Raw genomic sequence first — 26,806 nt, forward strand, 5'->3', positions numbered from 1 at the left:
AAGTGACGTAAACTGCAATTCATCAACTGGCCGCTTGAGCCTGGCTCCATGTTAAAATGTCCAACTTTACAGTGAAAATAAAATGTTTACAGTCTGGTACAAAAAGTGTTTTTGGTCTGTATAGCTAATTTTACCCTTCATTACAACTGTAAGGGGGTGAATTTTTTTGTAACACATCAGTTTAAATTATATTAAGCCTTAAAGTTCTGTATAATTAACTCTTTCACCGCCAGCATTTTTCATGATTTTCACAAAAGTTTAATGTCTTCCAGAAAATGCTCCTCTTTAAATATATAAACATACAATATATTAGGCCTGGGCGAAAAATCGATTTAATGAATTAATTCGAATTTTTTGTTGTGGGCGATTTAAAAAATAAGTAATTCGATTTTTTTGTAATGGCGCATTTTTGGCTGCCCGGGGCTTCCGTAGCGTTATTATAGCAACATCAACAACATCATAGCACACGTGAAACAGCATCAGCAAGCGACAACATGGCTACCGGCGAGAGTGGGAAGTTTGTTCCAAAGAAAGGAATAAAATCATTTGTCTTGCTTTTGATTAAATAAAAGCAAAATTTGCTTTAAGTTGTCTGCCGTTTGTACTTATTCCTTTTCTTAATAAGTGGGGGGAAAAAAAATCGGAAAAAATCGGAAGTCGAATTAAAAAAAATAAAATCGGAGAGCCCAGCACTACAATATATATAATAAAAGAACAGACCCTCTGCTTTCAAACAAAAAAATCAGTTTTATCCTACCTTCATGTGTTCTATTTTTATCACCTCTCAAATATGTGTAGGTTTCATAAAAACAAAAACAAATTTTGAGCAAAAAGCTGAGATAATTCCATTTTTGTGAAGGACTTTTGATAGAGATCAGATGCAGAGCGATCTTTAAAACATACACGGACATACAGCTGTTTGCCCTTAGGCAATACTTCCGGTTTTTATAAGTTGCGGAAGAGCGCCACCTGGTGGATAATAGCGGTTTGCAGATTGACGAGATAACTCGTCAATGGCGGGGAAAGAGAAGTGTGTGGCCACTTGAATGATGGGTGAACTGCCACTGCTGTCACTAGAATCGAGCTAGGTGGGCGTGGTTTCAGGCACAAAGGATTACCACCTCAGCTTCACCCATGTCTCGCCTCTTTACCCATTTTCGGTTTTCTGTGAGGGATTCGTAGTGACGCGCAGCCAAGATGGCGACGGCACGCAATGCCTACTTTAAGCTTCAAAAACGATCTTCACAAACCAATGGGTGACGTCACGGACACTACGTCCATTTTTTTACAGTCTACAGTTTTTACACATGGGGTGCGTCCACGTATAGGCGTGTGATGCAAATTTCGGCATCAGAATAGTATGCGCACATTGTTAGCGCACCTCTGGATTTTCATCCATACCGCTCATACCTTGTACACATAGGTCATGCATGTGTGCAAAGGAAAATATAGTATGTAGCCCAGGAGATGCTTACTTATTCTTACTTACTTATTCATTTAGCTGACGCTTTTATCCAAAGCGACTTACAATTGCTATATATTTCAGAGGTCGCACGCCTCTGGAGCAACTAGGGGTTAAGTGTCTTGCTCAGGAACACAACGGTGTGTCACAGTGGATTCGAACCCGGGTCTCTCACACCAAAGGCAAGTGTCTTATCCACTGTGCCATCACCAACCCCAGATGCATTGCATTTTGTCAAGTGTCGTACATGTACTAGTCCAATAAACTATGCTTTGAAAGGCTGTTTGCTCAACTGTGTGCGTACATTCGCGTACATGTACAAAACAAACTATACTCTGAGCTTTACTGGCACAGAGATTGTTTCCAATTACTATTAAAAACTAGATCTGACCATAGTTAAAACTTTAGGATATGATCACTTCTTTTTCTAGCCGTAATGATTACTTTATACTGAAGGAATTTGATTTTTTAGGAGAACAATGAAAGAGAGACAGATCTCTCTCACTCGCTCTCTCTCGCACAGACAAAGGTTCTGCGCAATACATTCACTTTGGTAGCAGACCTTTTTAACAGACACTATAGGCACTGATTGTGGGTCTGCTGAGTTTCCTGCTTTTGTAGTGTTTGAGCTCTGAACATAAACACACAACACATTTCCTAACATCACATTCCTGGCAGATCTTAATGCTGCTAATGGAAACCACACACAGACAAATTCAGTTCTGTGCTCAGGATTTATACGATTGCACAGATCTATAACGTGATGATGTTTACCTGTTGGACTGTGCTCTGTTTATTTGTCTGAGATCCAATCGCCAATCTAATCCTTAAAAAATAACTGCAGTTCTTATTGTAGTGAGTGTGGTAAGTTAGACACAACAGCATTATTAAAAAAACTGAACACAGAATTTGATGTGGCCAATGTTATTTTTTCACTACTTGTTGAGCCAAATTGATGGGTTGTTTGTTTTAATCCATTGTTGGGTCAAATATAAACATTTTTGGGTTAATTTAGCCCATTGGGTGGGCTCGTCCCTTTTTGACCCAGCGCTGGGTTGAAAATTAACCAAGATTTTTAGTATTCTTCTGAGGTTTAATTGTAGATTTTATGATGAATTAATGTATTTTTTAAGAAAGTAAAAAGTTTTGTACAAAGCTCATTGATTTGAAAAGCTCTATGTCCCTGATTGGCCAGCTAATCTGTACGTTGTGATTGGCCTGATTACCTCTGACGTCAGCCGGAAATGTGACGCTCCTTACCATGTTTAAAAGATTCGGTCACAATGCAATGCTAACAGGAGTTAACTTACAGGCTGAGTCCGAGCAGGAAGAATTATGATAATGTCGGTTTTGTCTACATCATCATGAAGTATCCCATGAAGTTTACTGTTGCCTACAATCTGTGTGTTTGTTGTAGTCCAAGAAAAGTGATTTATGTTGGAGATGATAACTTGCGTTATCGTTTACTTTGTACATTTTGCATATCGTTAACATGTACTAGGGGAGAGCGGGGCACAGCATAATGCTTTTTGACTTTGGCTCTATCATTCCAAAAATATTTATGTTAGATAAATAATTTTTTTACACAATCAACACACACATCTCTGCTACAAATGAATACTTAAAGTTTGTTTGTGGGACCTACCGTTATCGTACAATTACACTGAAAGTGACAGGAGTGCAAACGTTACAACTTACCCCCATAGGTGGGGTAAATTGTAACAAACAGAGGGTTTGTTGTAACACCTGCTAGAAAATTTGGTTAAAAGACAAATAATTCAAACTAAAGGTGGATATTGTTTATTAATCTGTCTATAATAGATAGATATCCACACATTTATCCATCTATGGTCCTTTATCTAACCATCCTTGTATAAGGCATCAGTGCATATAAATAGAAAGGGCTGCACAATTAAGACAAAAAAAAAAAATCATAATAGTGAGTTATTTCCCCTGATATTGTATTAACACTATTCAAGTTATCACTTTGAATAGTAGTATTTACATTGTTTTCATTTCATTATAATTTTATACTGGAGGCTTAGTTGTAACACTGTTACAACTAACCCCGCTGTGTAAAACATTATTTCAATCCCAGCTATCAGTTACTAGGGGTTGCTGACATGTTTCAAAATGGTGTTATGTTTTAGGTAACAAGACAGTGATTAAACTAATATAAAGTTGTGTTTGGTGACTTACACACCCAACTCAGAAATCAAAAAAGCATAAGATGAAGAAATTAACTTTTATGCCTCCAAAACACTCTTTGTTCAATATCTTAACCATCAAAATTTTTCAGAAATTCATAGGAGATCCTATTCTGATAGTGGGAGAAAAAGACCAAAAGCACAGATTGCTCGGTCCTGTATAAATATGTAAAGTAGCTACGTTTCAACTAACCCCACGTTAGTTTGTGTCCTGCTCACCCCTAAAACACAGTTGCACACCAAAGGAAAAAAATCGTGAATCGGACCACAAGGGCTCTTTAAATTAACAAAGAAAATGTTTAAATTTCACCCCAGCAATTTTTAGACTATACAACAAGGAAGGCTTGTTTATTTACAGCATGATTTACTCAATACCAATAAAGAGCGAGCTTCATAAATACTAAGCTTCAGGGTCAAATAAGGCTTAAATAATGTTATCAGGTTTAAAATCATACATAAACATAAATCACAAAAGTGAGTTTGTTTAAAAATGAAAAGTAAAAGAAAAAAGTATAAACAAAACAGATAATTGTAGTGTAGTGAATTACAGTGTTTAAAAGGAGAATGCACTGTGAATCACCACCAAAGATTTTTGTGTGTAGATTTCAGTACTGCTGTGTTGATACTGCAGTCTATTTAATACAGGACGTTTAATTGATTCAGGAGCTCAGGGACACAAATGCTTTCTTCATGAGAGACAACACTGTCGTCTCTGGTGGTCTTCATTCTGAAACATCAGTAATTACAGCTCACAGTTCTGATGTTCCTGTGAGAGTCCAGCTAGGGGTTAATAACCAAACACCTTCAGAAAAGAGATTACACACTATCTAGCTCTCTTTTCACATCGTCTTTCCTTTGTGGTTTTGTGTCAGGATTTACGGTGTTGTGTATGAACTTAAATTCGGGTTTTTGTAACGCTTTACAAAAAAGCGCCTTACGTGGTGTCCAGGGCCGCATTCTTTCACCATATAATTACAGGGTTTACTTCACTATAGGGAATCAAACATAGACTCGCACAGTAGGCGGCTCGAAACTCTGAAAACTGCCTCACAATCATTGGTTATGCTGATCGCCTTTTTATAGTCCTTATGCCACTTTTTTTTTTAAATATTATTTTTTAAGTACGAAATAAAAGATTCATAATTAAGGTCAGCATTTTTGTTTCCTGAGATTTGATCTGGGTCATTATTGTTTTCCTTTTCTTTCACTATATCTTTCTTTCATAAAAATTACTTCAACATGAAAATATTGTTTTCTCTCACTCTCAAAGCACAGTTTGGTCATCCAAATGCATGATATGGATGAGCACGTCCATCTGTCTTTCTCTCTTTCTTTCTTTCTTTCTGTCTGTCTCTTTCTGTCTGATGATAGTCAGAAGGGTGAGTGTGTGAATGGAGGTCTGACGGATGGTGCTCTTGTTTCAGTCAGTGTGAGGGAAGCCAAGGACCCACACACACGTTCGGCTTTTAAATAGTGTGAATTAATGAAGTCTGCCTCATGAGAATGCCCAGCTACCCCCCAGGCCTGTAAATGAACAAGGGAATAAATAAAGAAAAGAAGAGCCACTTCCTTTGCATTTCTATAGCATTCCCAATCCAAAGGATTTATGAGTGAAGACTTATCACACCACTATTTGTGTGTGTGTGTCCCAGTCATTGAACCCAGACAATGTTTTAATGTTCTGATTTACAACTATCAACATAGAATACTGTAGATTACAGTGAAACCATAAATCTCTTCAGTTCATCACATATAACTTTTACATGTGTGGAGATTAATAGCTCAATGTATTGTTGTGGGTAAACTATCACAAAGACAGTAACAGTGTAGTGCACATGTTTTAGGAAAAATTGAGTAACTTATATATTTATTTATTTTTTGACTGAAGACGCGAGTGTCATGCATTCTTTCCAGAGATGTATTTTTACTCTACTCAAGTACATTTATAAGTATGTCTATACTTGATTTGAGTTTTTCTTTGGAAAAGTTTTACTTCACTACATTTTAAAGGATATAATCATACTTTTTTATTCCACTACATTTCTTAAAATTTCATTTATCAAATTACATTAAAGGGACAGTAAGTAGGATTTTCCCCCATCTAGTGGTGACATTGTATTTTGCATTCAAACGAATAGTGCTCTCTAGCGCCTCGCTTTTCCAAATGCGCGTTACAACTACAGTTGCCGTTATGTACTCACTGATCTCCTTGTCCGTTTCAGCTGATTCACGTGTTCTGAACGAAAACACGTTGCGGTAGGCAAGTGCTTTTTGTCCCTCTCTGCTATTATAGTTTTTCAATATGGCGGAACGGCATGGAAGGCTTCTGGACTTACCCGTTCAATGTAAATAAAGAGAAGAAATTCTAAGCTTACAAAGAAAAGTCAGATTATTGGCAGAGGTCATTTGACACCAATAAGGACATATTTATGAATAAAGACTTTGACCAATAAAATACTTAAAAAACTACACACTTGTCCGTTTAAAAATGTAGTTCTTTTTCCTTTAACTCAGATAGGTTTTACTTTAGGAATTACTATATTTTTATTGTACTTAAGAGCCTGTTTACAGATGGATTCATCGTTTTGGTTGAGTGGATAAATCCGCCTTGCGGATTCATGTGTACAGCCAATCCGTATTTTTTGTGATGCGACGATGTCATCAGCCCATGTCTCGACCCTAGTCAGACATCGCTACGTCGCGTAACAGCAACAACAACAATGGCGGACTACATGCTTGTGTTTGTGCTGAAGAATGTAGTGAGCCTATTAGCTTTACTAGAGCAACAAATGATTATGGACAACAGCGTTTATTGCGCATCCTTCAAGTCGTCTTTTCCGTTTTGGGTGTATCTCTTTTGCAGAATTACAGCACCAGATAGTGGTCTGCCATGTTTACTACATCGATTTGAGTCTTAGTGGTTTCGTCTGTATGCAGATATTTCTTGAGACGAAGCTGTGTTTACAGACTTTGCTCTGGCTTCGTGTGGATGTGGCCTAAGTAATAAATGTAAAACAACAACTTTATTTATGAAATGTAGTGGAGTAAAAAGTATGATATTATGCTTTGGAATGTAGTTAAAGGTGTAGCGGAGGATTTTCTCGAATTTTAGAAAAGAACCGCCTTCTCCACTTTTTACAAAATGCAATTGCGCAACACTCCTGATTGACAACTAGGGGGACCAAAAGTCTTGATGATCCACCCGGAAAAAGAAAATCCTCCGCAATACCTTTAAGTATGTTTTCCAAAGAAAAACACTGATAAAGTACATAGTTGAAAAATGTACTTTAGTAAGTAAAAATACTTCACTACTGTCCACCTCTGGTTTTCTGGAGTTTGTTCATAAGTGTTTCGTGCGACTGACTCAAAACATTAATAATCACAGTTCACATGAGTGACGCCTGGCTAGAAGCGGCCGTAACAAAGTGGATTTTTATCGGAGTTCTGCCACACTACAGACCCACATTCACTAGAGTCCAGCTTGGAAAACCACTCAAATCTCATTTTTCCTTCGTCTTTCCGTCTGATGACGATATGTGATAGTGTCTGATAACTTTTGGAGACAGGTTGCCGTCTGGCTACAGAAATCTCAATGTCTCTCTGTAAATGCTGTTATTAAGAAATGTTTTTCCATTTATGTTACGCCTTATTAACCCAATACATTCATCAGATTTATTTTAGGAATTTAAAAACTTGTATTTGAACCCAAATCTGTAGACAAGCTGTGCTATACATTAAATGCATATTTCTATATTCCTATTATATATCAACACATTTTTGTGTGTCTACAGAGGAATTTTAGGAGACATTTTTAAGACAAAGTTGATACTTCAATCATGCGTAACTGAGAATGCCATTAAGTCTCCTGAGCTATGAAAGAGCAACATCTGAGCAATGAAATGTCTCAAAGGGAAGATTTGTCTCCTTTCATTCTGTCTCTCTTTTGTTTATCCACATGGTTGTAAAATTAACACTATAGTGTTTTCTATTTCTCTCTCTCTCTCTCTCTCTCTCTCTCTCTCTCTCTCTCTCTCCCTCTCCCTCTCCCTCTCTCTTTCTTACAGGCAAATATTTAATGGGGTTTGTGGAATTTTCTGGTCCATTTAGTTTTGATGAAGAGGACAGATCTTCATACCTCTGAAGTTCTGTTCCAAAAGCAAGTGAGCTGTATCACTCTTTACTGTCTAGTTAGGCAGCTGCCTTCTAAGGCAACATCCCAGCTGAAGTGAAACCGTATAAGATTTAAAAGACTTTCTATGGGTGAATTCTGTGAAAACTGTTAAGATCATGTGTGTATCATTATGTTTCCTCAAAAACAAAAGACAATAAGAAACTTTTTTTCACCATTATGCAAAAATAGAAGTATAGATTAATTGTTTGATTGATATTATTTCCTAGAGACAATTCAGTGGTCATTGGTTTTTGGACGTCCCTTGTGTCCCTACCCAATTCAATGCCCTTGAGAGCAGCAGTTATGCCCTCTCTCTTGATTTTTGTCCGTCTTGTCAAGTATCACACACAAAACTCATTTATTTATAGCTTTATTGTAGTTGTATCTTTATGGGTGCTGACCAGCACTGCGTTAAAAGTACAGATTATAGTTTGTGAGTTTGAGGAGATACGCAGCGATCAGGACAAAGCAGAATAGTTTAGCACAGATGCCAAACATAACAGCAGAGGGAACGTTCAGAATAGACAAACATTTGCCTTCTTGTCCTGCATTGCTTCTTTTCTTTCTTCATTTTTCTTTCGTTTAGTGGTCTGTTGAACTACAAAAACCTCACAAAACTTTATACAAACACGCACAGATGTTGTTAAGTGTGACTGCTGTGTTGCAGTTTGTTACGGTTTCACTTACATTTTTCATTAAAAAAATCTGTGAAACTGGATTAGCGATCATGTCTGTCTGAATAATGAGATGTATGCAGTGCAATTTGTCTGTCTGAACAGTTAGACAAATGCATTGAAATCTGTCTGTCTAAACAGTGAGACATGTGCAGTGAAATCTGTCTTTCTGAACAGTGAGACACATGCAGTGAAATCTGTCTGTCTGAACAGCAAGACACATGCAAGTGAAATCTGTCTGAACAGTGAAATGTGTGCAGTGAAATCTGTCTGTCTGAACAGCGAGACACTTTCAGTGAAATCTGTCTGTCTGAATATTGAGACACATGCAGTGAAATCTGTCTGCTTGAACAGCAAGACACTTGCAGTGAAATATGTCTGTCTAAACAGCAAGACGCATGCAGTGAAATATGTCTGTCTGAACAGCAAGACGCATGCAGTGAAATATGTCTGTCTGTACAGTAAGATGTGTGCAGTGAAATCTGTCTGTCTGAATATTGAAACACGTGCAGTGAAATCTGTCTGTCTGAACAGCGAGACACTTTCAGTGAAATCTGTCTGTATGAATATTGAGACACATGCAGTGAAATCTGTCTGTCTGAATATTGAATCACGTGCAGTGAAACCTGTCTGTCTGTACAGCAAGACACTTTAAGTGAAATCTGTCTGTTTGAACATTGAAACACATGCAGTGAAATCTGTCTGTCTGAATATTGAAACACGTGCAGTGAAATCTGTCTGTCTGAACAGCGAGACACTTTCAGTGAAATCTGTCTGTATGAATATTTAGACACATGCAGTGAAATCTGTCTGTTTGAACACAAAGACGTTTGCATTGAAATATGTCTGTCTGAACAGCAAGATGCAGTGAAATATGTCTGTCTGAACAGTGATGATGTGCAGTAACTGATGTGAACTGTAAGACAAGTGAAGTGAAACCTGTCTGTCTGAACAGTGAGACACATGCAGTGCACTCTGGCTGTCTAAACAGTGAGACGCATGCAGTGAAGTCTGTCTGTCTGAACAGTGAGAGTCATATGCAGTGAAATCTGTCTGTCTGAACAGTGAGACATATGCAGTAAAATCTGTTTGTCTGTATGAACAGCAAGACAAGTATAATGAAATTTGTGTGTCTGAACAGCAAGACGTGTGCAGTGAAATCTTTCTGTCCTTTTTGATGGTATAGTAGAGGTTCTGTCTTTATTGTGTATATCTAATTTTCTGGTCTAGTGTATGTTAAATTGTGTTAATTTATTTCCGATCAGGACAAAGCAGAATAGTTTAGCACAGAGGCCAAACATAACAGCAGAGGGAACGTTCAGAATAGACAAACATTTGCCTTCTTTTCCTGCATTGCTTCTTTTCTTTCTTCATTTTTCTTTCGTTTAGTGGTCTGTTGAACTACAAAAACCTCACAAAACTTTATACAAACACGCACAGATGTTGTTAAGTGTGACTGCTGTGTTGCAGTTTGTTACGGTTTCACTTACATTTTTCATTAAAAAAATCTGTGAAACTGGATTAGCGATCATGTCTGTCTGAATAATGAGATGTATGCAGTGCAATTTGTCTGTCTGAACAGTGAGACAAATGCATTGAAATCTGACTGTCTAAACAGTGAGACATGTGCAGTGAAATCTGTCTTTCTGAACAGTGAGGCACATGCAGTGAAATCTGTCTGTCTGAACAGCAAGACACATGCAAGTGAAATCTGTATGAACAGTGAAATGTGTGCAGTGAAATATGTCTATCTGTCTGAACAGCGAGACACTTTCAGTGAAATCTGTCTGTCTGAATATTGAGACATATGCAGTGAAATCTGTCTGCTTGAACAGCAAGACACTTGCAGTGAAATATGTCTGTCTAAACAGCAAGACGCATGCAGTGAAATATGTCTGTCTGAACAGCAAGACGCATGCAGTGAAATATGTCTGTCTGTACAGTAAGATGTGTGCAGTGAAATCTGTCTGTCTGAATATTGAAACACGTGCAGTGAAATCTGTCTGTCTGAACAGCGAGACACTTTCAGTGAAATCTGTCTGTATGAATATTGAGACACATGCAGTGAAATCTGTCTGTCTGAATATTGAATCACGTGCAGTGAAACCTGTCTGTCTGTACAGCGAGACACTTTCAGTGAAATCTGTCTGTTTGAACATTGAAACACATGCAGTGAAATCTGTCTGTCTGAATATTGAAACACGTGCAGGGAAATCTGTCTGTCTGAACAGCGAGACACTTTCAGTGAAATCTGTCTGTATGAATATTTAGACACATGCAGTGAAATCTGTCTGTTTGAACACAAAGACGTTTGCATTGAAATATGTCTGTCTGAACAGCAAGATGCAGTGAAATATGTCTGTCTGAACAGTGATGATGTGCAGTAACTGATGTGAACTGTAAGACAAGTGAAGTGAAACCTGTCTGTCTGAACAGTGAGACACATGCAGTGCACTCTGGCTGTCTAAACAGTGAGACGCATGCAGTGAAGTCTGTCTGTCTGAACAGTGAGAGTCATATGCAGTGAAATCTGTCTGTCTGAACAGTGAGACATATGCAGTAAAATCTGTTTGTCTGTATGAACAGCAAGACAAGTATAATGAAATTTGTGTGTCTGAACAGCAAGACGTGTGCAGTGAAATCTTTCTGTCCTTTTTGATGGTATAGTAGAGGTTCTGTCTTTATTGTGTATATCTAATTTTCTGGTCTAGTGTGTGTTAAATTGTGTTAATTTATTTCCCTCAGTAATGTTATCATGCAATAATAAAGACAACTGTGTCAAAGAGGGATAAATTCAATTAGGTGCTATAACATCATGAACATAGCCAAATTGTAATTTTCTTCAATCCAATTAAAATTATGCTACACTGGAGTCACTGAGATGTTGACGTCAAAGTCCCACTACAGGTCAAATAACAAATGACAACACTAGACTGAGGTCAGGTCATGACCCCTTGGTCATGGGTGCTTCCAGACTGTCACCTCTTAACAGGACAAATCACCGCCTATTGACCTCCCCGCTGATCCCGACATCTACAGCAGAGAGACAGAAGACAGAGAGAGACAGGGTGGAGTCTACCGTAGTAATGTGTTTATGGTTAATGTTTCTAAAAGAGATTCACACAGATTCTTCTTCCTCTATTCGTGAGAAACAAAGAGTCTGTCTCACTTTTCGAGGGGCAGACAGCTAGTAAAGGCCTCAGTGCTGTGGGTTACTGATGATGTTCTGAAGGGTGTAAATGATGAAAACACAAAGACTCAAAGAGACAAAACATCTCATTCGGAAGATAGGAGTCACTTTTGCAGGGTGACCCGGTCACATGAGGAAAAAACCTCTCACCTCCTCGCTCACTGTGGCTTAACACTCTCCGTCTGTTTTGTATATGAGAAAGGAACGAAGATTAGGAAGACAAACAGTTTTTCCTCTTAGGAACAAAGTTCATTGATGAATCGAATAACAAAACCACCAGGAATGTGTATTAAGAAATTGAAGAGTCGGCAGTTTTGATATCTTAACGTTTGTAATAGGATCACATACCATCCACGTCACCAACATCATGTTTGCAATTAAACAACTTGACGGGTCACGCACAGAAAACACCATGTGTGTGTCGAGACAGAAGAAACTTTTTGTGTTTTGTGTTAAATGACAAACACAGAGAGTCTGCTGATCTAATCAGATGAGAGAGGAATATAGTTATTAAATTAAAGAGTTTTCTTTGCTAAACTGAAGAGCATGAAACACTCGTCCTAATGAAGATAAACGACTCTTTTCTGACGAGAAACAGACGAGCCGCATTGTCCACACGTACTGAAAGACACTTCACTTGCTTTGTGTGTATTCTCTCTCTCACACACACACTACCCTCCCTTCTGTCTGTCTCTCTTCCTTGGTCTGTCTTTCTCTCACACTACCCTCCCTTCTGTCTGTCTTTCGCTCTTTTCCATGAATAGTCTCAGCAAGAGGAATGGTCTCTTTGGCCAAGAAACGTTTGTGAGTCGCTCATGTTAAACGCATCAACATTTCTTTTTCAATTTTCCAGTCTGAGACTGAACCCAGATATGCTTTCTACCCCTGATCTGGAGAGAGAGAGAGAGAGAGAGAGAGAGAGAGAGAGAGGGAGAGGGAGAGAGATATAAATTTTTTAAGCCCATGGAATTTTATGACTTGAATTTATGAACTTGATTTAACTCTGTCATGTTATTTTGCATCATGAGGTCAGCATCAAACTGCACTAAAGCTCACATAACACATGCTGTTTCTGCATTTCTGATGTACCTATAGAGTAGCATCACATCCTTTATATCTCCGAAGAGTCTTTAGTTTAATCAGATTTATAAAAGAAAGATAAGCTTTACCGATTCTTTCTGATACGTCCGAAAAAATGAAGAAGGAGAAGTTATACCGCGGGAGGAGCGAGTACGAGTCATGCAACACTATACAACACTGTTTAACTTATGATTCACTACATATTCGTGTCATTTATATAATATGCACGCGCATATTTACAACATAAGACAGAAGTCTTACTTACCGCATGCAACTCATGCCCGGTTGGGACTTTTCAATGAAATCAAGCGCATCAAACAGTCCCTCCAGAAAAACGCGATTATGCGATCACATGATTTAACGCTTAATCAGCCAAAATCCGCATATTTATGCGGGGACGCATTTTTTGTTAAAAAATCCGCCACACTTTCGCAGCATAAATTGCAGATTTCCGTGCGCAAAATATGCAGGGCTTGCATGATTTCATAATCCCCACATTTTCGTAGCAAAAAGTTGAAAAATGTTGCATTTACCTCACACAAGCGCAGCCATGTCCCCTGTTGCCATAGGTACGTTATGAAGTGACGTGATAATGTGACGTGAACATCATTGAAAAGCTGCAAATGCTGAAAACTGTTCCCGCAGTTTTTGCAAGTTCCCTTAATTTTTGCAAATTCCCACAATTTCATCCCATAAAATTGCATAAATATCTTGCATATTCTATCATATTTTTTAATAAAACGTGCCACAAGATCAAGAATTTTTTGCCCACAACAATCACAAAAAAAACTCTTTTTTCTGGAAGGACTGATCAAACACACACGCAAAACTCCGCTGCTACCCCAGATAATAAACTATATCCATTGTTTCCATAAGGCTGGCTTTCTTCTCCTTACATCCAAAAACACTTCTTCATTCGTGCCATTGTTGAGTTTTGAAATTATAACAAAGCTGTTGCATGATGTGATAAGTTCTAGCATCTCTCGCTGATTGACGGGTGGGCGGGGTTTTCCGGGGAAGTGCCCATAAAAATAACAACTGCTTTTTTGACAGGTTTGCCTATGTTTAGCATGAGGAACGTAAATAAATAAAGATGTTAATAGATGTAAACTTGTGTGGGGCGATGCAAATGACGTAAATGTGGCAAAGCGATTGAAGATTCGCTGTTCGCTTCAAATGCATGTTCTGCGCAAGTTGAAAATAAAGTAGACTCTGTCTGACTAAGCTTGCGTTATTAAAGGTGGTGTGGGTGGAGATTTTAGCGGCATCTAGTGGTGAGATTACGATTTGCAACCAACCGCTCACCCCTCTATTTCAAAATGCTGTTTGTCCGTTTAGGGCTACTGTAGAAACATGACGGTGACTTCCATGTAAGGTGTACAGTATTTAGATAAAAACGTCTCATTCTAAGGTAATAAAAACAATACCGTTCATTATGTAAGGTCTTTATACATCACTGACAATAGAGTTATGTATATTGTATTGCATTTCTGTCAAGAAATCCTTCTTAAAGTTACACAATGCACCTTTTATGCGCACTTCCGGTGTGTGATACCTGCAAGTTGTTCTGTACACGACGCATCGTTGCGCTTCTTGTCCGGTATGCAACCTCCTTTTAGGTCTAAATTACTCAATATAGCAGTATCAGCATTGCCATGGATGTTTAATGTGTGCAAATATACACGAAAAAAAGAGATGTAGTTCATAAGACAACTGTAGCAACTATGTCTGTCCACTTTCTTGAATCTCTTTCTCTGTCTTTCTGTCTCTCTCAGGATTCAGCTGTTGTGAAGTTCACAGAGTTGGATTTTCTCCACAAAATAAAAGCAAAAACATGCAGACAAGCAGACAAGCAATTTCAGTGTTTCTCAGGTTCTGCTGTGTGTGTGTGAGAATCACAGGTGTCTGGAATGACCCAGTCTAAAAGGAAATGATGATAAACAGATTTACTTTGAAGTATGAGCTCAATTTCAGATGCAGGGCTTTGTGCTCGGATTGATGAGTGGCGTTATTTGACTAATTTTACTAATTTATCTGACTAACCAAAGGTTTTTGGTTCTTTACTTCCGCAACAATTGGCAACACTTCTTCAACATTTAGTTTTTTTTCCTCACTTGTACACTTTTTGAATATTACTATGAATACAGCATTTTGAAGAAAATCCTATTGACACCTAATTGACAAGTTCACACTAATATTTACATTATTATTACATTTATATATTCGGCAGATGCTTTTATTCGAAGGGTCGTACAGTGCATTACAAGGTATAAAGATTATTAGTATATGTGTACGCTAGGGTTCGAATCCATTACTTTTGCGCAGCATTTATATGAAGAGTTTGGTTCCAAAACGCAATAAATCCATTTTGACAAATTTTGGTAAAAACGTGTTTATTATACCAAGAAAGTGACAAGATGAAAACCACTATTTTCTGTTACAAACTTACACATAGCATCTTTAGGTTATAAAAACATAAAAAATTCAAATCCATAACTTGATTTTCAAAGATTTATTATAAAAACTGATATAAATCCGCAATAAATCCATAACAAGTTTTTATTCAAAATGCTATAAATCTATTGAATCAATAGCCTATATAAATGTGCATTCATCTTTGCCATGTTATATTCATTTAGTTGACTAGTTGTACACACTAATTAAAAATATAAACATTAATGTCATTAATCAAAACACTTACTTTGTCATATTAAGAACACTGTCATTGCTGCGGTTATACTTGACGTCGTGGCTTAACGTTTTTCACAGCGATCAGCTGTAAAATGTTTTGGTCCTGCTCGATTTTCATTGACTTTGAGTAAAATTATGGAAAGTTTTTCATAAGATCCCCTGGGGTCAATGTGTTATCATGACAGAAACTTGATGCTGTCGGCCCGGACAAACAAGCACCCGTCTCTTGCGAAAATTATTAGATGTTGATGGCTTACGTTTCTTTCCCGTCACAGAAAACCATCACAGGTTTATCAATGCCATTAAAGTATTATTTTGTTTTTGTTTGTTTGCTGATCAGGAAGTACATAGTTGATGAGGAAAACTAGGATTCCGTGTACTCAGCGCGCCACCATTGTTTGTTTACATTGCGTGAATGGTGCGCTGCAATCTGTGGAGTGGATTTATGGCATTCTGTAGAAAAGGGGGAGTGGCGTTTATTGCATTTTGGAAAAAAAGGGAGAAAACATGACAGAATAACATGGCGGATAATGGATTTTGCGTCAAATTAAGAATTTACTTTTTAATACTGACCTGATATAATACTGATTCTGGCAGTAACTCATTTGTGACCCGTCACGGAAACCAGGGACTCAAGTCGGCAGCACAAGTTTCGAGAAAATGAGAAACAAAGTTTTTTTTTTCGAAATTTGTGATTTTCGTTTTATTGCAGAATCTGTTAGTTGAGATCACGAAGAAGCCTCTCCATGTTTGAGATAGCAGTTTTTGTATATTTAAAAGCGTACATTTTGCGGTTAAAATAGGCTTGTTTTTCTGGAGATTCTAGCGTGCAGCGGGGGGCGTCATTGTCTGTGTGTATATTTACATACTGTATAAGCTTGTGTTTTCGCCTCCGCCCCCAAAGGGAACAGCGTGACTACTAAATAAGGATAGTTCGCCCAAAAATGAAAATAATGTAAGTAATGACTCACCCTTATGTCGTTCTAAACTCGGAAGACCTCCGTTCATCTTCGGAACACAGTTTAAGATGTTTTATCGTTAGATTTAGTCCGAGAGCTTTCCCCTTCATTGAAAATCTATGTATGGTTTCCATGTACAGAAAGTTAATAAAAACATCATCAAAGTAGTCCATGTGACATCAGTGGGTCAGTAAGATTGTGTTGATGCATCGAAAATACAGTTTGGTCCAAAAATAGCAGAATTACGACTTTATTCAGCATTGTCTTCTCTTCCGGCTCGAGCGTGAAGTCACGTGACTGTAGTGACGCGCTGCCCTGTTCCTCAGATATGTTTGCCAAGTTTTTTTTTTTTTTTCAAACTTATAGCCTGCGTCTCCCCAGACTGTAAAGCTCGTGCGCACAAAACAAAAGAAAAATAAAAGAAGCTGGGGCGGAACAAATAACAGTCAGCCGCATCGTACGTCAGCCGCGTCACTGACTTTATGCGGTGCCGCAGTAGGATGACGTCAAAGTACCGCGAGAGCTCTTCAAGAAATCTTACGGAGTAGTTTAATTTCGACTCGCTCTCGCGGTACTTTGACGTCATCTGTATGTCAGTTCTTGCAGCGCAGCATGAGTCCAAACACACAGAAGTTACACAGATATCGTTGTATTCTTCATATAATTGGCTACATGTTTTGTCTATCAATATTTTCCATGAAGTCATTGGCTGATGGAGGAACGAGCGAGCCATTGGTAACCTCTCTAAAGGATGTCACGTTTTCGACGGCGCTGTTTGGATGATCTATTATACTACTTCCCTATTTTAAATACAAACTTTGAAGGCCGGTTCATGTGTTTAACGGAGTGTAAGCTCATATACCCTTACATGTTACGATTTAAATAGTCTTCAGATTATATATTATATTGTATTACCAGACATTCATGCGAAATCTGATGTAAACAATCTATATTTCACGGATTATACGCATTTTTGGACAAATATGGTCATTGGATAATCTGAAACAGACTGGATTCGACTTGTGATCCCCACAAAGGTAAAAGAGTCATGTTTATTTTTGCGGGTTGTCATTTGGTCATAAAATACTACATATGATGCTAGAACATCTCAAAAAGGGTTTTACAGGGGGCATGGCTTAGCTAAATGAGATGTAAATGAGCCCTATTGTCTCCCCCAGCTGAAAAGAAGAGTCCCTTTCGTCTCGATTTTCTCGGTTTGAGTATTTCTGAGTTCCTATATTCAAATGGCCACAACTTCTCCAAATCTTATCAGATTTCCATGTGTTACACATCGTTGGAAAGCTTAGAAACTGCACTTTCAGAATCTGTGAATAACTCAAAATGCCCAGATCCGACTTGTGTCCCTACTTTCCGTGACTGGTCACATTTTTTTCAAAAATGGCATTTATTGCGTTTTGGAACCAAACTCTTCATATATATATATATATATATATATATATATATATATATATATATATATATATATATATATATATATATATATATATATATATATATATATATATATATATATATATATATATATATATATATATATATATATATATATATATATATATATATATATATATATATATTTTTTTTTTTATATAATTATCTTATTTTCACAAAGAAGCCAAAATGTTTTTTGTTCACTACTAGCATTTGATCCAAAGTGTGAGTTCAATGATGTAAACTATTAATGCCTATTTCAAAGCTTTATAATTTCCTGGCATGGTAAAAATTGTTCTGCTGTTCATCTGCAAAATTTTCAAAGAAGTCATTTGATGCAGCACCTTTTGTATAATGAGGTGTGAGATTGTGTGCATTTAAACACTAAACTGATACGTATTGCGTATAGTGATCGCACAAATCAAGGCTGTGACCACAGACTTTATTTTGTAACATTATGAATGATGAGGTCATGATTAAGTAGGTCATATTTGGGTTTCCATAATACCATTCAAACTGCTCCGTAGCATTCATTAATACTCAGAACGGCCGTCTGCTGACAGAGGTTTGAATAGAGAGAGACATTTCTCCTTGGCTGTTTTAAAAATGAATTTGAAACTTAAAAAATGTATTTAATGATTAAAGTTTGCTTTTGTTATTTAATATGTATGTTAAAGTAGGGTTGTTCCGATACCAGTATCGGAAATGCGGTCTATACCACAAACATTTTTTGGCATCGGAATCGGCGAGTAATTGAACCATGTACCCCATCAATACCATTTTTTTAAACAAGACCTAGGCTGCGTCTGAAAACTGAGGCAGCTGACTTGTTGCCTCGTTGCCTCATGAGACAATGACTTAGGAGGCATGAAGGCAGTAAGAGAAACGCTCAGACACACTTTAAAGGCAGCCTGTTTGAAATATAAACAGAGAGCGCCTTTGTCATAACTAATCACATATTTGAAAACTACAATACTAATTTCTCGCTAAAAATGCAATTAAAAGGTGTAAAAAGTGAACTAATGAAGGTAGGATTAAATTTTTTTTGAAAGCAGAGGGTCTGTTCTTTCATTTGGTATATTGTTTGTTTATATATTTAAAGAAGAACATTTTCTGGAAGGCATTAAACTTTTGTGAAAATCATGAAAAATGCTGGCGCTGGTTGGCAACTTTTAAAAAAAAAACGCTGGCAAGGAAAGAGTTAAAAACTGAAATAAGTTTTATAGAGATTATTTTTCTTAAATTATTTATATATACAATATTTTTATATTGCTTATTTGTTTTTATACAGTTATCAGGGTTTCCTGCAGAAAATTTGTTAGTTAAGGTGGTAGGGTTGTGCGTATGGGCGGGGGCATGGCAATCAAGGGGGCTGGGCGTACGCGTCATGATGAAAATATATTTTTTGAAACACTCAAATAAAACTCAATTTTGAAGAAACTATGACAGAAAATTAACACATACTAGATTATTAATTAATTAAATGTTTTATCAACTGGCTAGTTATCCTCCAGACAGTGACGGACCATGTCTTTCTCTCATTTCGGCCATGTGGCCATGCAGTTCTTTCTCTAAAATAAACAATATTACTGTCAAATGTATTTGAGATAATGATAAATACTCTAGTTCACTGTAGATGTTTTATTAAGGAATAAGTCTGAAGCACACCATTAAATAATTATATCCGTTCATACAGGGCTAGTAATACAGCTGTAAATACAGATACGCACCAGATACTCTGCACCCAGGTATCAGAATTGGTATCTGGAAGAGAAAAATGGTATCAGAAAATCTATAATGTTAAGACTCTTTGAATGGTTACATTTGCATGACAGTTTAATTTGCACAGCCCAGATCCTATTTCTAAATCTTAAAATATACAAAAAAAAAAAAAACAATAAATGGCAGACATACTTGTAAAAATCAAAATGGTTTACATATTTAGGCCATTTGTGACCCTGGACCACAAAACCAATCAAAAATCAGCTTTCCATTGATGGATGGTTTGTTAGGACAATATTCGGCTGAAATATAACTATTTTAAAATCTGGAATCTGATGATGCAGTAAAAATATCTAAATATTGAGAAAATCGCCTTTAAAGTTGTCCAAATGAAGTCCTTAGTAACTGCATCCACTCACGAAAATAAAGTTTTGATATATTATTTTAATGATACTTGGCATAAAAAATAATTTTGACCCATACAATGTATTGTTGGCTATTGCTACAAATATAACCGTGCGACTTTAGTTCAGAAACTAGAAATGTAGTTTGTACGTCACCAAAGATAAAATATTTTTAAACTGAAAAATAAACATTTAAAGTTATTTTGCTCCGAATAATCAACTGTACTGAACTTAAGCTCACCTCACTGTAACTTCAGCCAAATACTACAGCACACACCATAGACACTGTGTGTGTTTAATAATAGAGTCAAACAGGCCATGAGCGGGTGAAACTGAGACCTAGAGAATGGAAACTCAATCTGTTGGTGTGTGTGCTGAAGTGATGTATTTCACCTGTGTATATTCCCATTAGAAAGCGCTTGGTTTTCCTGCTTGTCCTCTTCATTTCCGGTTTTTTTTTGGCACTCTCTGCTTTGATACGGTTCTCTCTGGGGATTGTGGGTAAAATAAACTCACATCAGCATGTGCAATTATTTCTCGTCCCTCTTGATGATGCCTCCGGATTATTTACACATCAAAGTCGAGCCGCCCAGCATAAATATTCATCGTTTGTTGACTTTAGCGCGTCCCGGCCACGCGGTCAGAACGGAGGACGGCGCTGCGCAGACAGATATTTCTTCTTTCCTTGCGTTATTCTTGGCACCTGAACCATGAGGACCACGCTGGTGTGAAAACAATCAGCTTTTCACCTCCGAATGGAGGTCAAAGTCTTTCCAGTCTCTAAACGAAAGACGCAGATAACTGATTTATATTCATGAATGTTAGTCACTGGGGTTTGCTAATGAGCTACAGATTCACTAATGAGGGGAAACTCAATCTCACAAAAGCTCCTGCTAATAATCACAGCAATTTGGCTTCATGCAGAAAGACCTTTTGCAGGTTGGACATGTTGAATGTTTCCTGTAACAACATCTGTGGTGTTTGCGTTTAATAGATGATATTCTTTGGGATCCACAAAACATTTGGATCTTTCATTTCCATCTTCTGTTCTGAAAAAACAACATGCAAACACGCAGGAACCCATAGTGTCCAAAACAATGATTAATGCTTTGAGTTTCCTGCATCCAAAACGTGTGCGATTGTTCACTTTACGACCTGTGCGTTTCCAAATCTCTTTCATTTTGATCATTCTGTTCCAAGCTGAGAGCTTTGTAAAAGTGTAGGAAAGTTGTAGAGCTTGCGAGAAGCCAAAGGATCTTAAACCCACATAGGAAAAATACACATATACAAGAATCCCATGGAAATTGTTGCCAGTATTAGATCTGTGTATATCCTGCCATAAATCCTTGACTTTCTGTAGCTTCCATACTATGAATACTGCTTACTTTTATGTTATGAAGCATTAAGTACAAGCACTTATGTATCGTAATCTAGCTAATATAAGAGAATTGTGTGCAATGTATGGAAAATTAAGTTTTCCTCGAATGTTTATAGGAACCACTCAATACTGTTTGGTCTAAAACTTCAAAGAGTCTACTGAGATACTCAGTTATGATTGGACTAATGACCGTGATGACTGATGTCCTACATACAGGACCTGTGCCAATTTAGTGGTGTTATATCAGTGTTGTGCAGAGAAAGAAATTTATGTTTTAGTTGCATGACATTGGTTAATGGACAGCCTGATCTCACGAATTTCCGTGTTATAGTCACAGAATATTTTGCTCATTTATCCATGTCATTGTCACGGATCTCCGAATTTTTCCGTGCCAGACCACGGACTTTCTTTTCCGTGTCAGTTGTTTTTCCTATTTTCTTACCATTGTCGCTTGGGTTTGGGATTAGAAAGACTTTGTTACATACATCCTAACCCAAACCTGACTCTAACCCTAACGTCAGGTGACAATTGTTTAAAAATCTGGAAAGAAATAGTATAAACCAATTGTTAAAGTGACATCCTAACCCAAACCCCAAATCTAATCCCAAACCCAAGTGACAATGGTTTAAAAATCTGGAAAGAAATAGTATAAACCAATTGTTAAAGTGACATCCTAACCCAAACCCCAAATCTAATCCCAAACCCAATCAACAATGGTTTAAAAATAGGAAAAACAATTGATTAACCAATACGTGAAACTGACACGGAAAAGAAAGTCTGTGGTACGGACACTGAAAAATGCAGAGATCCGTGACAATGACAAGGATAAATGAGTAAAATACCACTATACCATGGAAATTTGTGAGATCAGGTTGTTAATGGAAACCAATCATTTTGCAATATTTTTTGTTGACAGAGTTTAGAGGAATAGCGCTACAGTTTTGCGCAACTCTTTACTAGAAACACAGTCTCATTTCCAGGACATTTGGGGAGAGGAGTTAGCCTGGCTCCGCCCTCCTACGTGCTTCCGCTTAATTTTCATTTCGCTTCAGTACTACGTCTGGGACTGCTGTGTAGAGTTTCGTTTTCTCCTGCAAAAATCTGCAGGTCCAATCAGTGAACAGAGAGGGGGTGGCTAAGAACGATGACGTTGTGGTCGTGCGTCAGTTTGAGTTGTAGTTCAGTAATGGGAGCGAAGAAAGACGTGAGAAAAGCTTTTCGGTCCGTTGTTGCAAAACTGCCGAATATACAGAAGTTAATTCCGAAGCAAGAACCAGGTTTGCTAAATTTTCTTGGTCTGATTATTCAGACTTCTTGTTTCCGGCAGGTTTCGGCGCATGATATACGTCACAACCACACGTTAGCGATCGCCTATGGCAGATCCTGAGTGACTCTGGGCAGATCCAATAGTTTTAAACTTCAACAGAGGACCCTCCTTAACGGAAGTAACGCTTTGCAATGGAGTGTGGCCAGACTCTCTGTACAAATGAAATGAATGTACGAGAGTCTGGTTGGAGTAAGATTTTTTACATTTAATGAAAGACATAGATATAGCCAGAATTCAAAACAAAACTGAGATTAAACTAGCACAAACAAATCATTTTATTTTTATTGTACTAAACACAACAATTAGAATCAAGAATGTAATCATGTTAAATTGTGTTGATGTAAAATATATGTTTGTATTAAATTAATGGAAGTGCTTGCTATCATGAATTCAAAGATATGAATGCCTCACACTTTAAAGCTTTGACTAGACTTCATTTTAGATTTCTTAGATGCATTTTTCCAAAAAAATACCATCAAATTTAAAAAGCATTGATATTTATTAAATAAAACATCTAAGAACAAAAAACCTAAACATGTCACATATCTTTGGAAAGTTAAAGGAATAGTCTACTCATTTTCAATATTAAAATATGTTATTACCTTAACTAAGAACTGTTGAATCATCCCTCTGTCATCTGTGTGTGTGCACGTAAGCGCTGGAGCGCGCTGCGACGCTACGATAGCATTTAGCTTAGCCCCATTCATTCAATGGTACCATTTAGAGATAAAGTTAGAAGTGACCAAACACATCAACGTTTTTCCTATTTAAGACGTGTAGTTATACGAGCAAGTTTGGTGGTACAAAATAAAACGTAGCGCTTTTCTAAGCGGATTTAAAAGAGGAACTATATTGTATGGCGTAATAGCACTTTTGGGAGTACTTCGACTCGCCTGAAAAGTCCGCTCCCCTTCTCACTCTCATAATGGGAGAGGGAGAGTGTTACTGCGCCGAGTCGAAGTACTCCCAAAAGTGCTGTTCCGCCATACAATATAGTTCCTATTTTAAATCCGCTAAGAAAAGCGCTATGTTTTATTTTGTACCACCAAACTTGCTCGTATAACTACTCGTCTTAAATAGGAAAAACGTTGATGTGTTTGGTCACTTCTAACTTTATCTCTAAATGGTACCATTGAATGAATGGGGCTAAGCTAAATGCTATCGTAGCGTCGCAGCGCGCTCCAGCGCTTACGTGCACACACACAGATGACAGAGGGATGATTCAACAGTTCTTAGTTAAGGTAATAACATATTTTAATATTGAAAATGAGTAGACTATTCCTTTAACATTCTTGTGACTCAAATGATGTAAAGCATTTGGGATACAATCAACACAGAAGGTACAATTAGTGTCCTTTATAGGAATTTTAGGCAAATTTTACAGAAATGCTTGCAGTTACTAATAAGTTTTAGAGTTGTCATGAAGTTTACAGTCAAAGCACTCAATGTTCCGCCCATGGTACATTGGAACTTTATGAGGTTTAGCACATTAGGATGGCTTGGGATTAAGGCAAATAAAATGCAATTTTCCGCATTCGCTGCAATATCATGATGGTATTAGGGGTGAACGGTATGACTAAAAATCATATTACGAGTCATTTTATTTCACAGTAGCGGTATATTTCACAGTATACATGTTTTTCAGTTTATATTGTTTTTGGAATATAAAAATTTGCAGACATTTGCCACTCACTATAGCTTTTAAATTATTGCTCACCACAGTTTTAAAACATGGGAGAGTTAAAGCTAGTGTTAAAGTGAAAATGCTAGATTATAGATGGTTTAATTTACATTTTTATTATACTTTTTTGCCTTTATAGTGCATGCCACTGTCTCATATCACACCACATTACTTTTCTAATTAATAATTAAAAAGTATATACTCAAATCAATATTTCATGAACCTTTATTTTATATTTGGCAACACAATTAAGAGTGACAATACACCAACAGTCCATTAATATCTCACAATTACCCTGTACAGCGTGACTCGGTGTAAATACATTCGTCACTCTTTTTCATTTAAATGCATCCTTCCCATGTGCAGAAATGTTCTGGAACTGTTTGCACACTTCCTGCAGACCACAAGCTGTAATTCTCATAATCTTTTAGATCTCATCTCGTGATCACATGATCAGATGTTATTCTGACCTACAGTATCTCATTCTGGTATAAAATGTCTGCGTTCGAATGAAAATGAATTGAAATGTTCTGAGTTGATGGTTGAGATGAAGGTGGACTCATTTGAAAGGAAACTCGCGTGAGTTCATAAAGATTTTGATATGCGTGTTATGATCACATTTAGACGAGAAACAAACACAGAATGCAAAGAAAGTTCTGTTATGGTTTAGAGTAAGCCGTTTGTTTACTGGATATTTACTGAGCGCACCGGATCAGATGTACCTTAGGGCAAAATTTCTCCTTGTGGGTTGTTGGCACTGTATAATACTCTATATTTAAAAACTCATCCTTCGGTGTTTCTATAACCGGGTTTCTGCTCACAACTATGATTTTAAATGCGCCTGATATTAAACTTCTTCAGGATGAGGTGTGAGATTTGGGAGCTGGCTGCTGTACTAGTGTTTTTTCTTTTTTTTGTGAGAATAAAACTGATAGGGGGGCTAGGAAGGAATGTAAATGATGTGAACGACACTAAGACTGAGTTATTTGTCTCTATGGCAGCACTGACATGTAGCCAAAATGAATCCATATGTGGATTTATTGTTAATGACAGTAAAATAAATATCACTACATTATTTATGGAGTTTTCAGTGACTACGGGAGGCCGAATGATGTTGATTTCTCAACGGCGGGTGTTAATAAATTTCTCTCTTTTTCAGGTCGAGATCACCCTACAGGATGTGAACGACAACCCTCCAGTGTTTCCCACAGATATTCTGGACGTCACCATCCAGGAGAACATCAGCGACGGCTTCAGGATAATGCAGCTAACAGCCACCGACGCAGACGAGGTAAAGATTCCTTCTGGAATACCGGTCGGCCGCGCCAGACGCTTTCCTACATAAACTCTTGCGGACATTTGAGTGAAATAAATGTCTAAAAACAAGTCAAACGTAAGTCATGAGGTCTATACAAATAATCAGCATACCGATGGGGCCGTCTCTGCACATGAAACGTGTCATATATGTTGATTGATCTCGGCTAGCAGAAGTATGGGCGGGTTTGTTTTGGCTCCACCTCTAGACACGTCCACAGCGTCCAAAGCAGACGATGCGCAACGTTTGACGTGTTTCCGAAGCGCTAGATAGATTTTAATCAAGCCGAAAGGAAGGGAACGATCTGAAATACTGATGTTCTGTGACAGAATTCAGACTTTAGAAATGAAATTCATTTCCTGTGTAGCTCGTCCTCAGAGTTCACTGTTTTCCTTGCACACTGAGGTCAGGTCACCTGACGTGTGGAATGGTAAATATGCAGATTCCTCTCGAAGTGAAGCTGTGTTAGCAGTCGCTGTAGTTCATATTACATCACTGGATTTAGTCGAAACTATTAAAGCACTCAGTCTTTGACAGCTCAGACAGGAAGACGACATTAAACCGAGCGCTGAGAGGAATCCAACCCTCCCATGAGCTCAGTTACATCTCTCCACGGCTTTATTTTTCCATTCTCCCGCACTGATCCTCATGAAACCACAACACTAATTTCAATTAATACATTTAATCCTTTAGGAAACACAAATAACAGCACACAACAGATGTTATTTAAAGCTCACAGAAGCTAACGTGTGCAAGTTCTGTGCCATTAGAATCACTAAATACAATTGCAAAAGGTTCAGGTTCATATCGAGATCTCTGACATTTCATTGCAGACTTTGACATGTTGGCATCTCAAGCATGTGGGATGCAAAAGACTTCAGGAAACGTTGCCAATGCATTAGCTTAAAACAAGCAAGACGTTGAGATATTAAAGAGATCTTTTGTTTTGAGATATTGGTGCCGTGTTTTTTTTTAAGAACAAACTCGGCATAATGGTCAGGAATTGTGGGATCCACAAGGCATCTGTTTTAGAGTTGGCCACTAACAACATGTCTGAATCCCATCCAGGGTTATTCCTGTAGAGTTTTGTGCA

The 26,806-nt window shown here is 37.5% G+C and overlaps 1 protein-coding gene across 1 annotated transcript in view; it reads left to right on the plus strand.

Moving 5' to 3' along the window:
- Window positions 1-26,806, plus strand: part of fat4 (FAT atypical cadherin 4) — a 112,398-nt gene that overhangs the window by 23,788 nt on the left and 61,804 nt on the right. Inside the window, exon 2 of the mRNA XM_065275209.2 lies at window positions 25,558-25,689. Within this exon, the coding sequence (XP_065131281.1) occupies window positions 25,558-25,689 (132 nt within the window). The remainder of the gene's footprint in view (window positions 1-25,557; window positions 25,690-26,806) is intronic.

This window comes from Paramisgurnus dabryanus, chromosome 16, assembly GCF_030506205.2.
Source record: "Paramisgurnus dabryanus chromosome 16, PD_genome_1.1, whole genome shotgun sequence".
NCBI lineage: Eukaryota > Metazoa > Chordata > Actinopteri > Cypriniformes > Cobitidae > Paramisgurnus > Paramisgurnus dabryanus.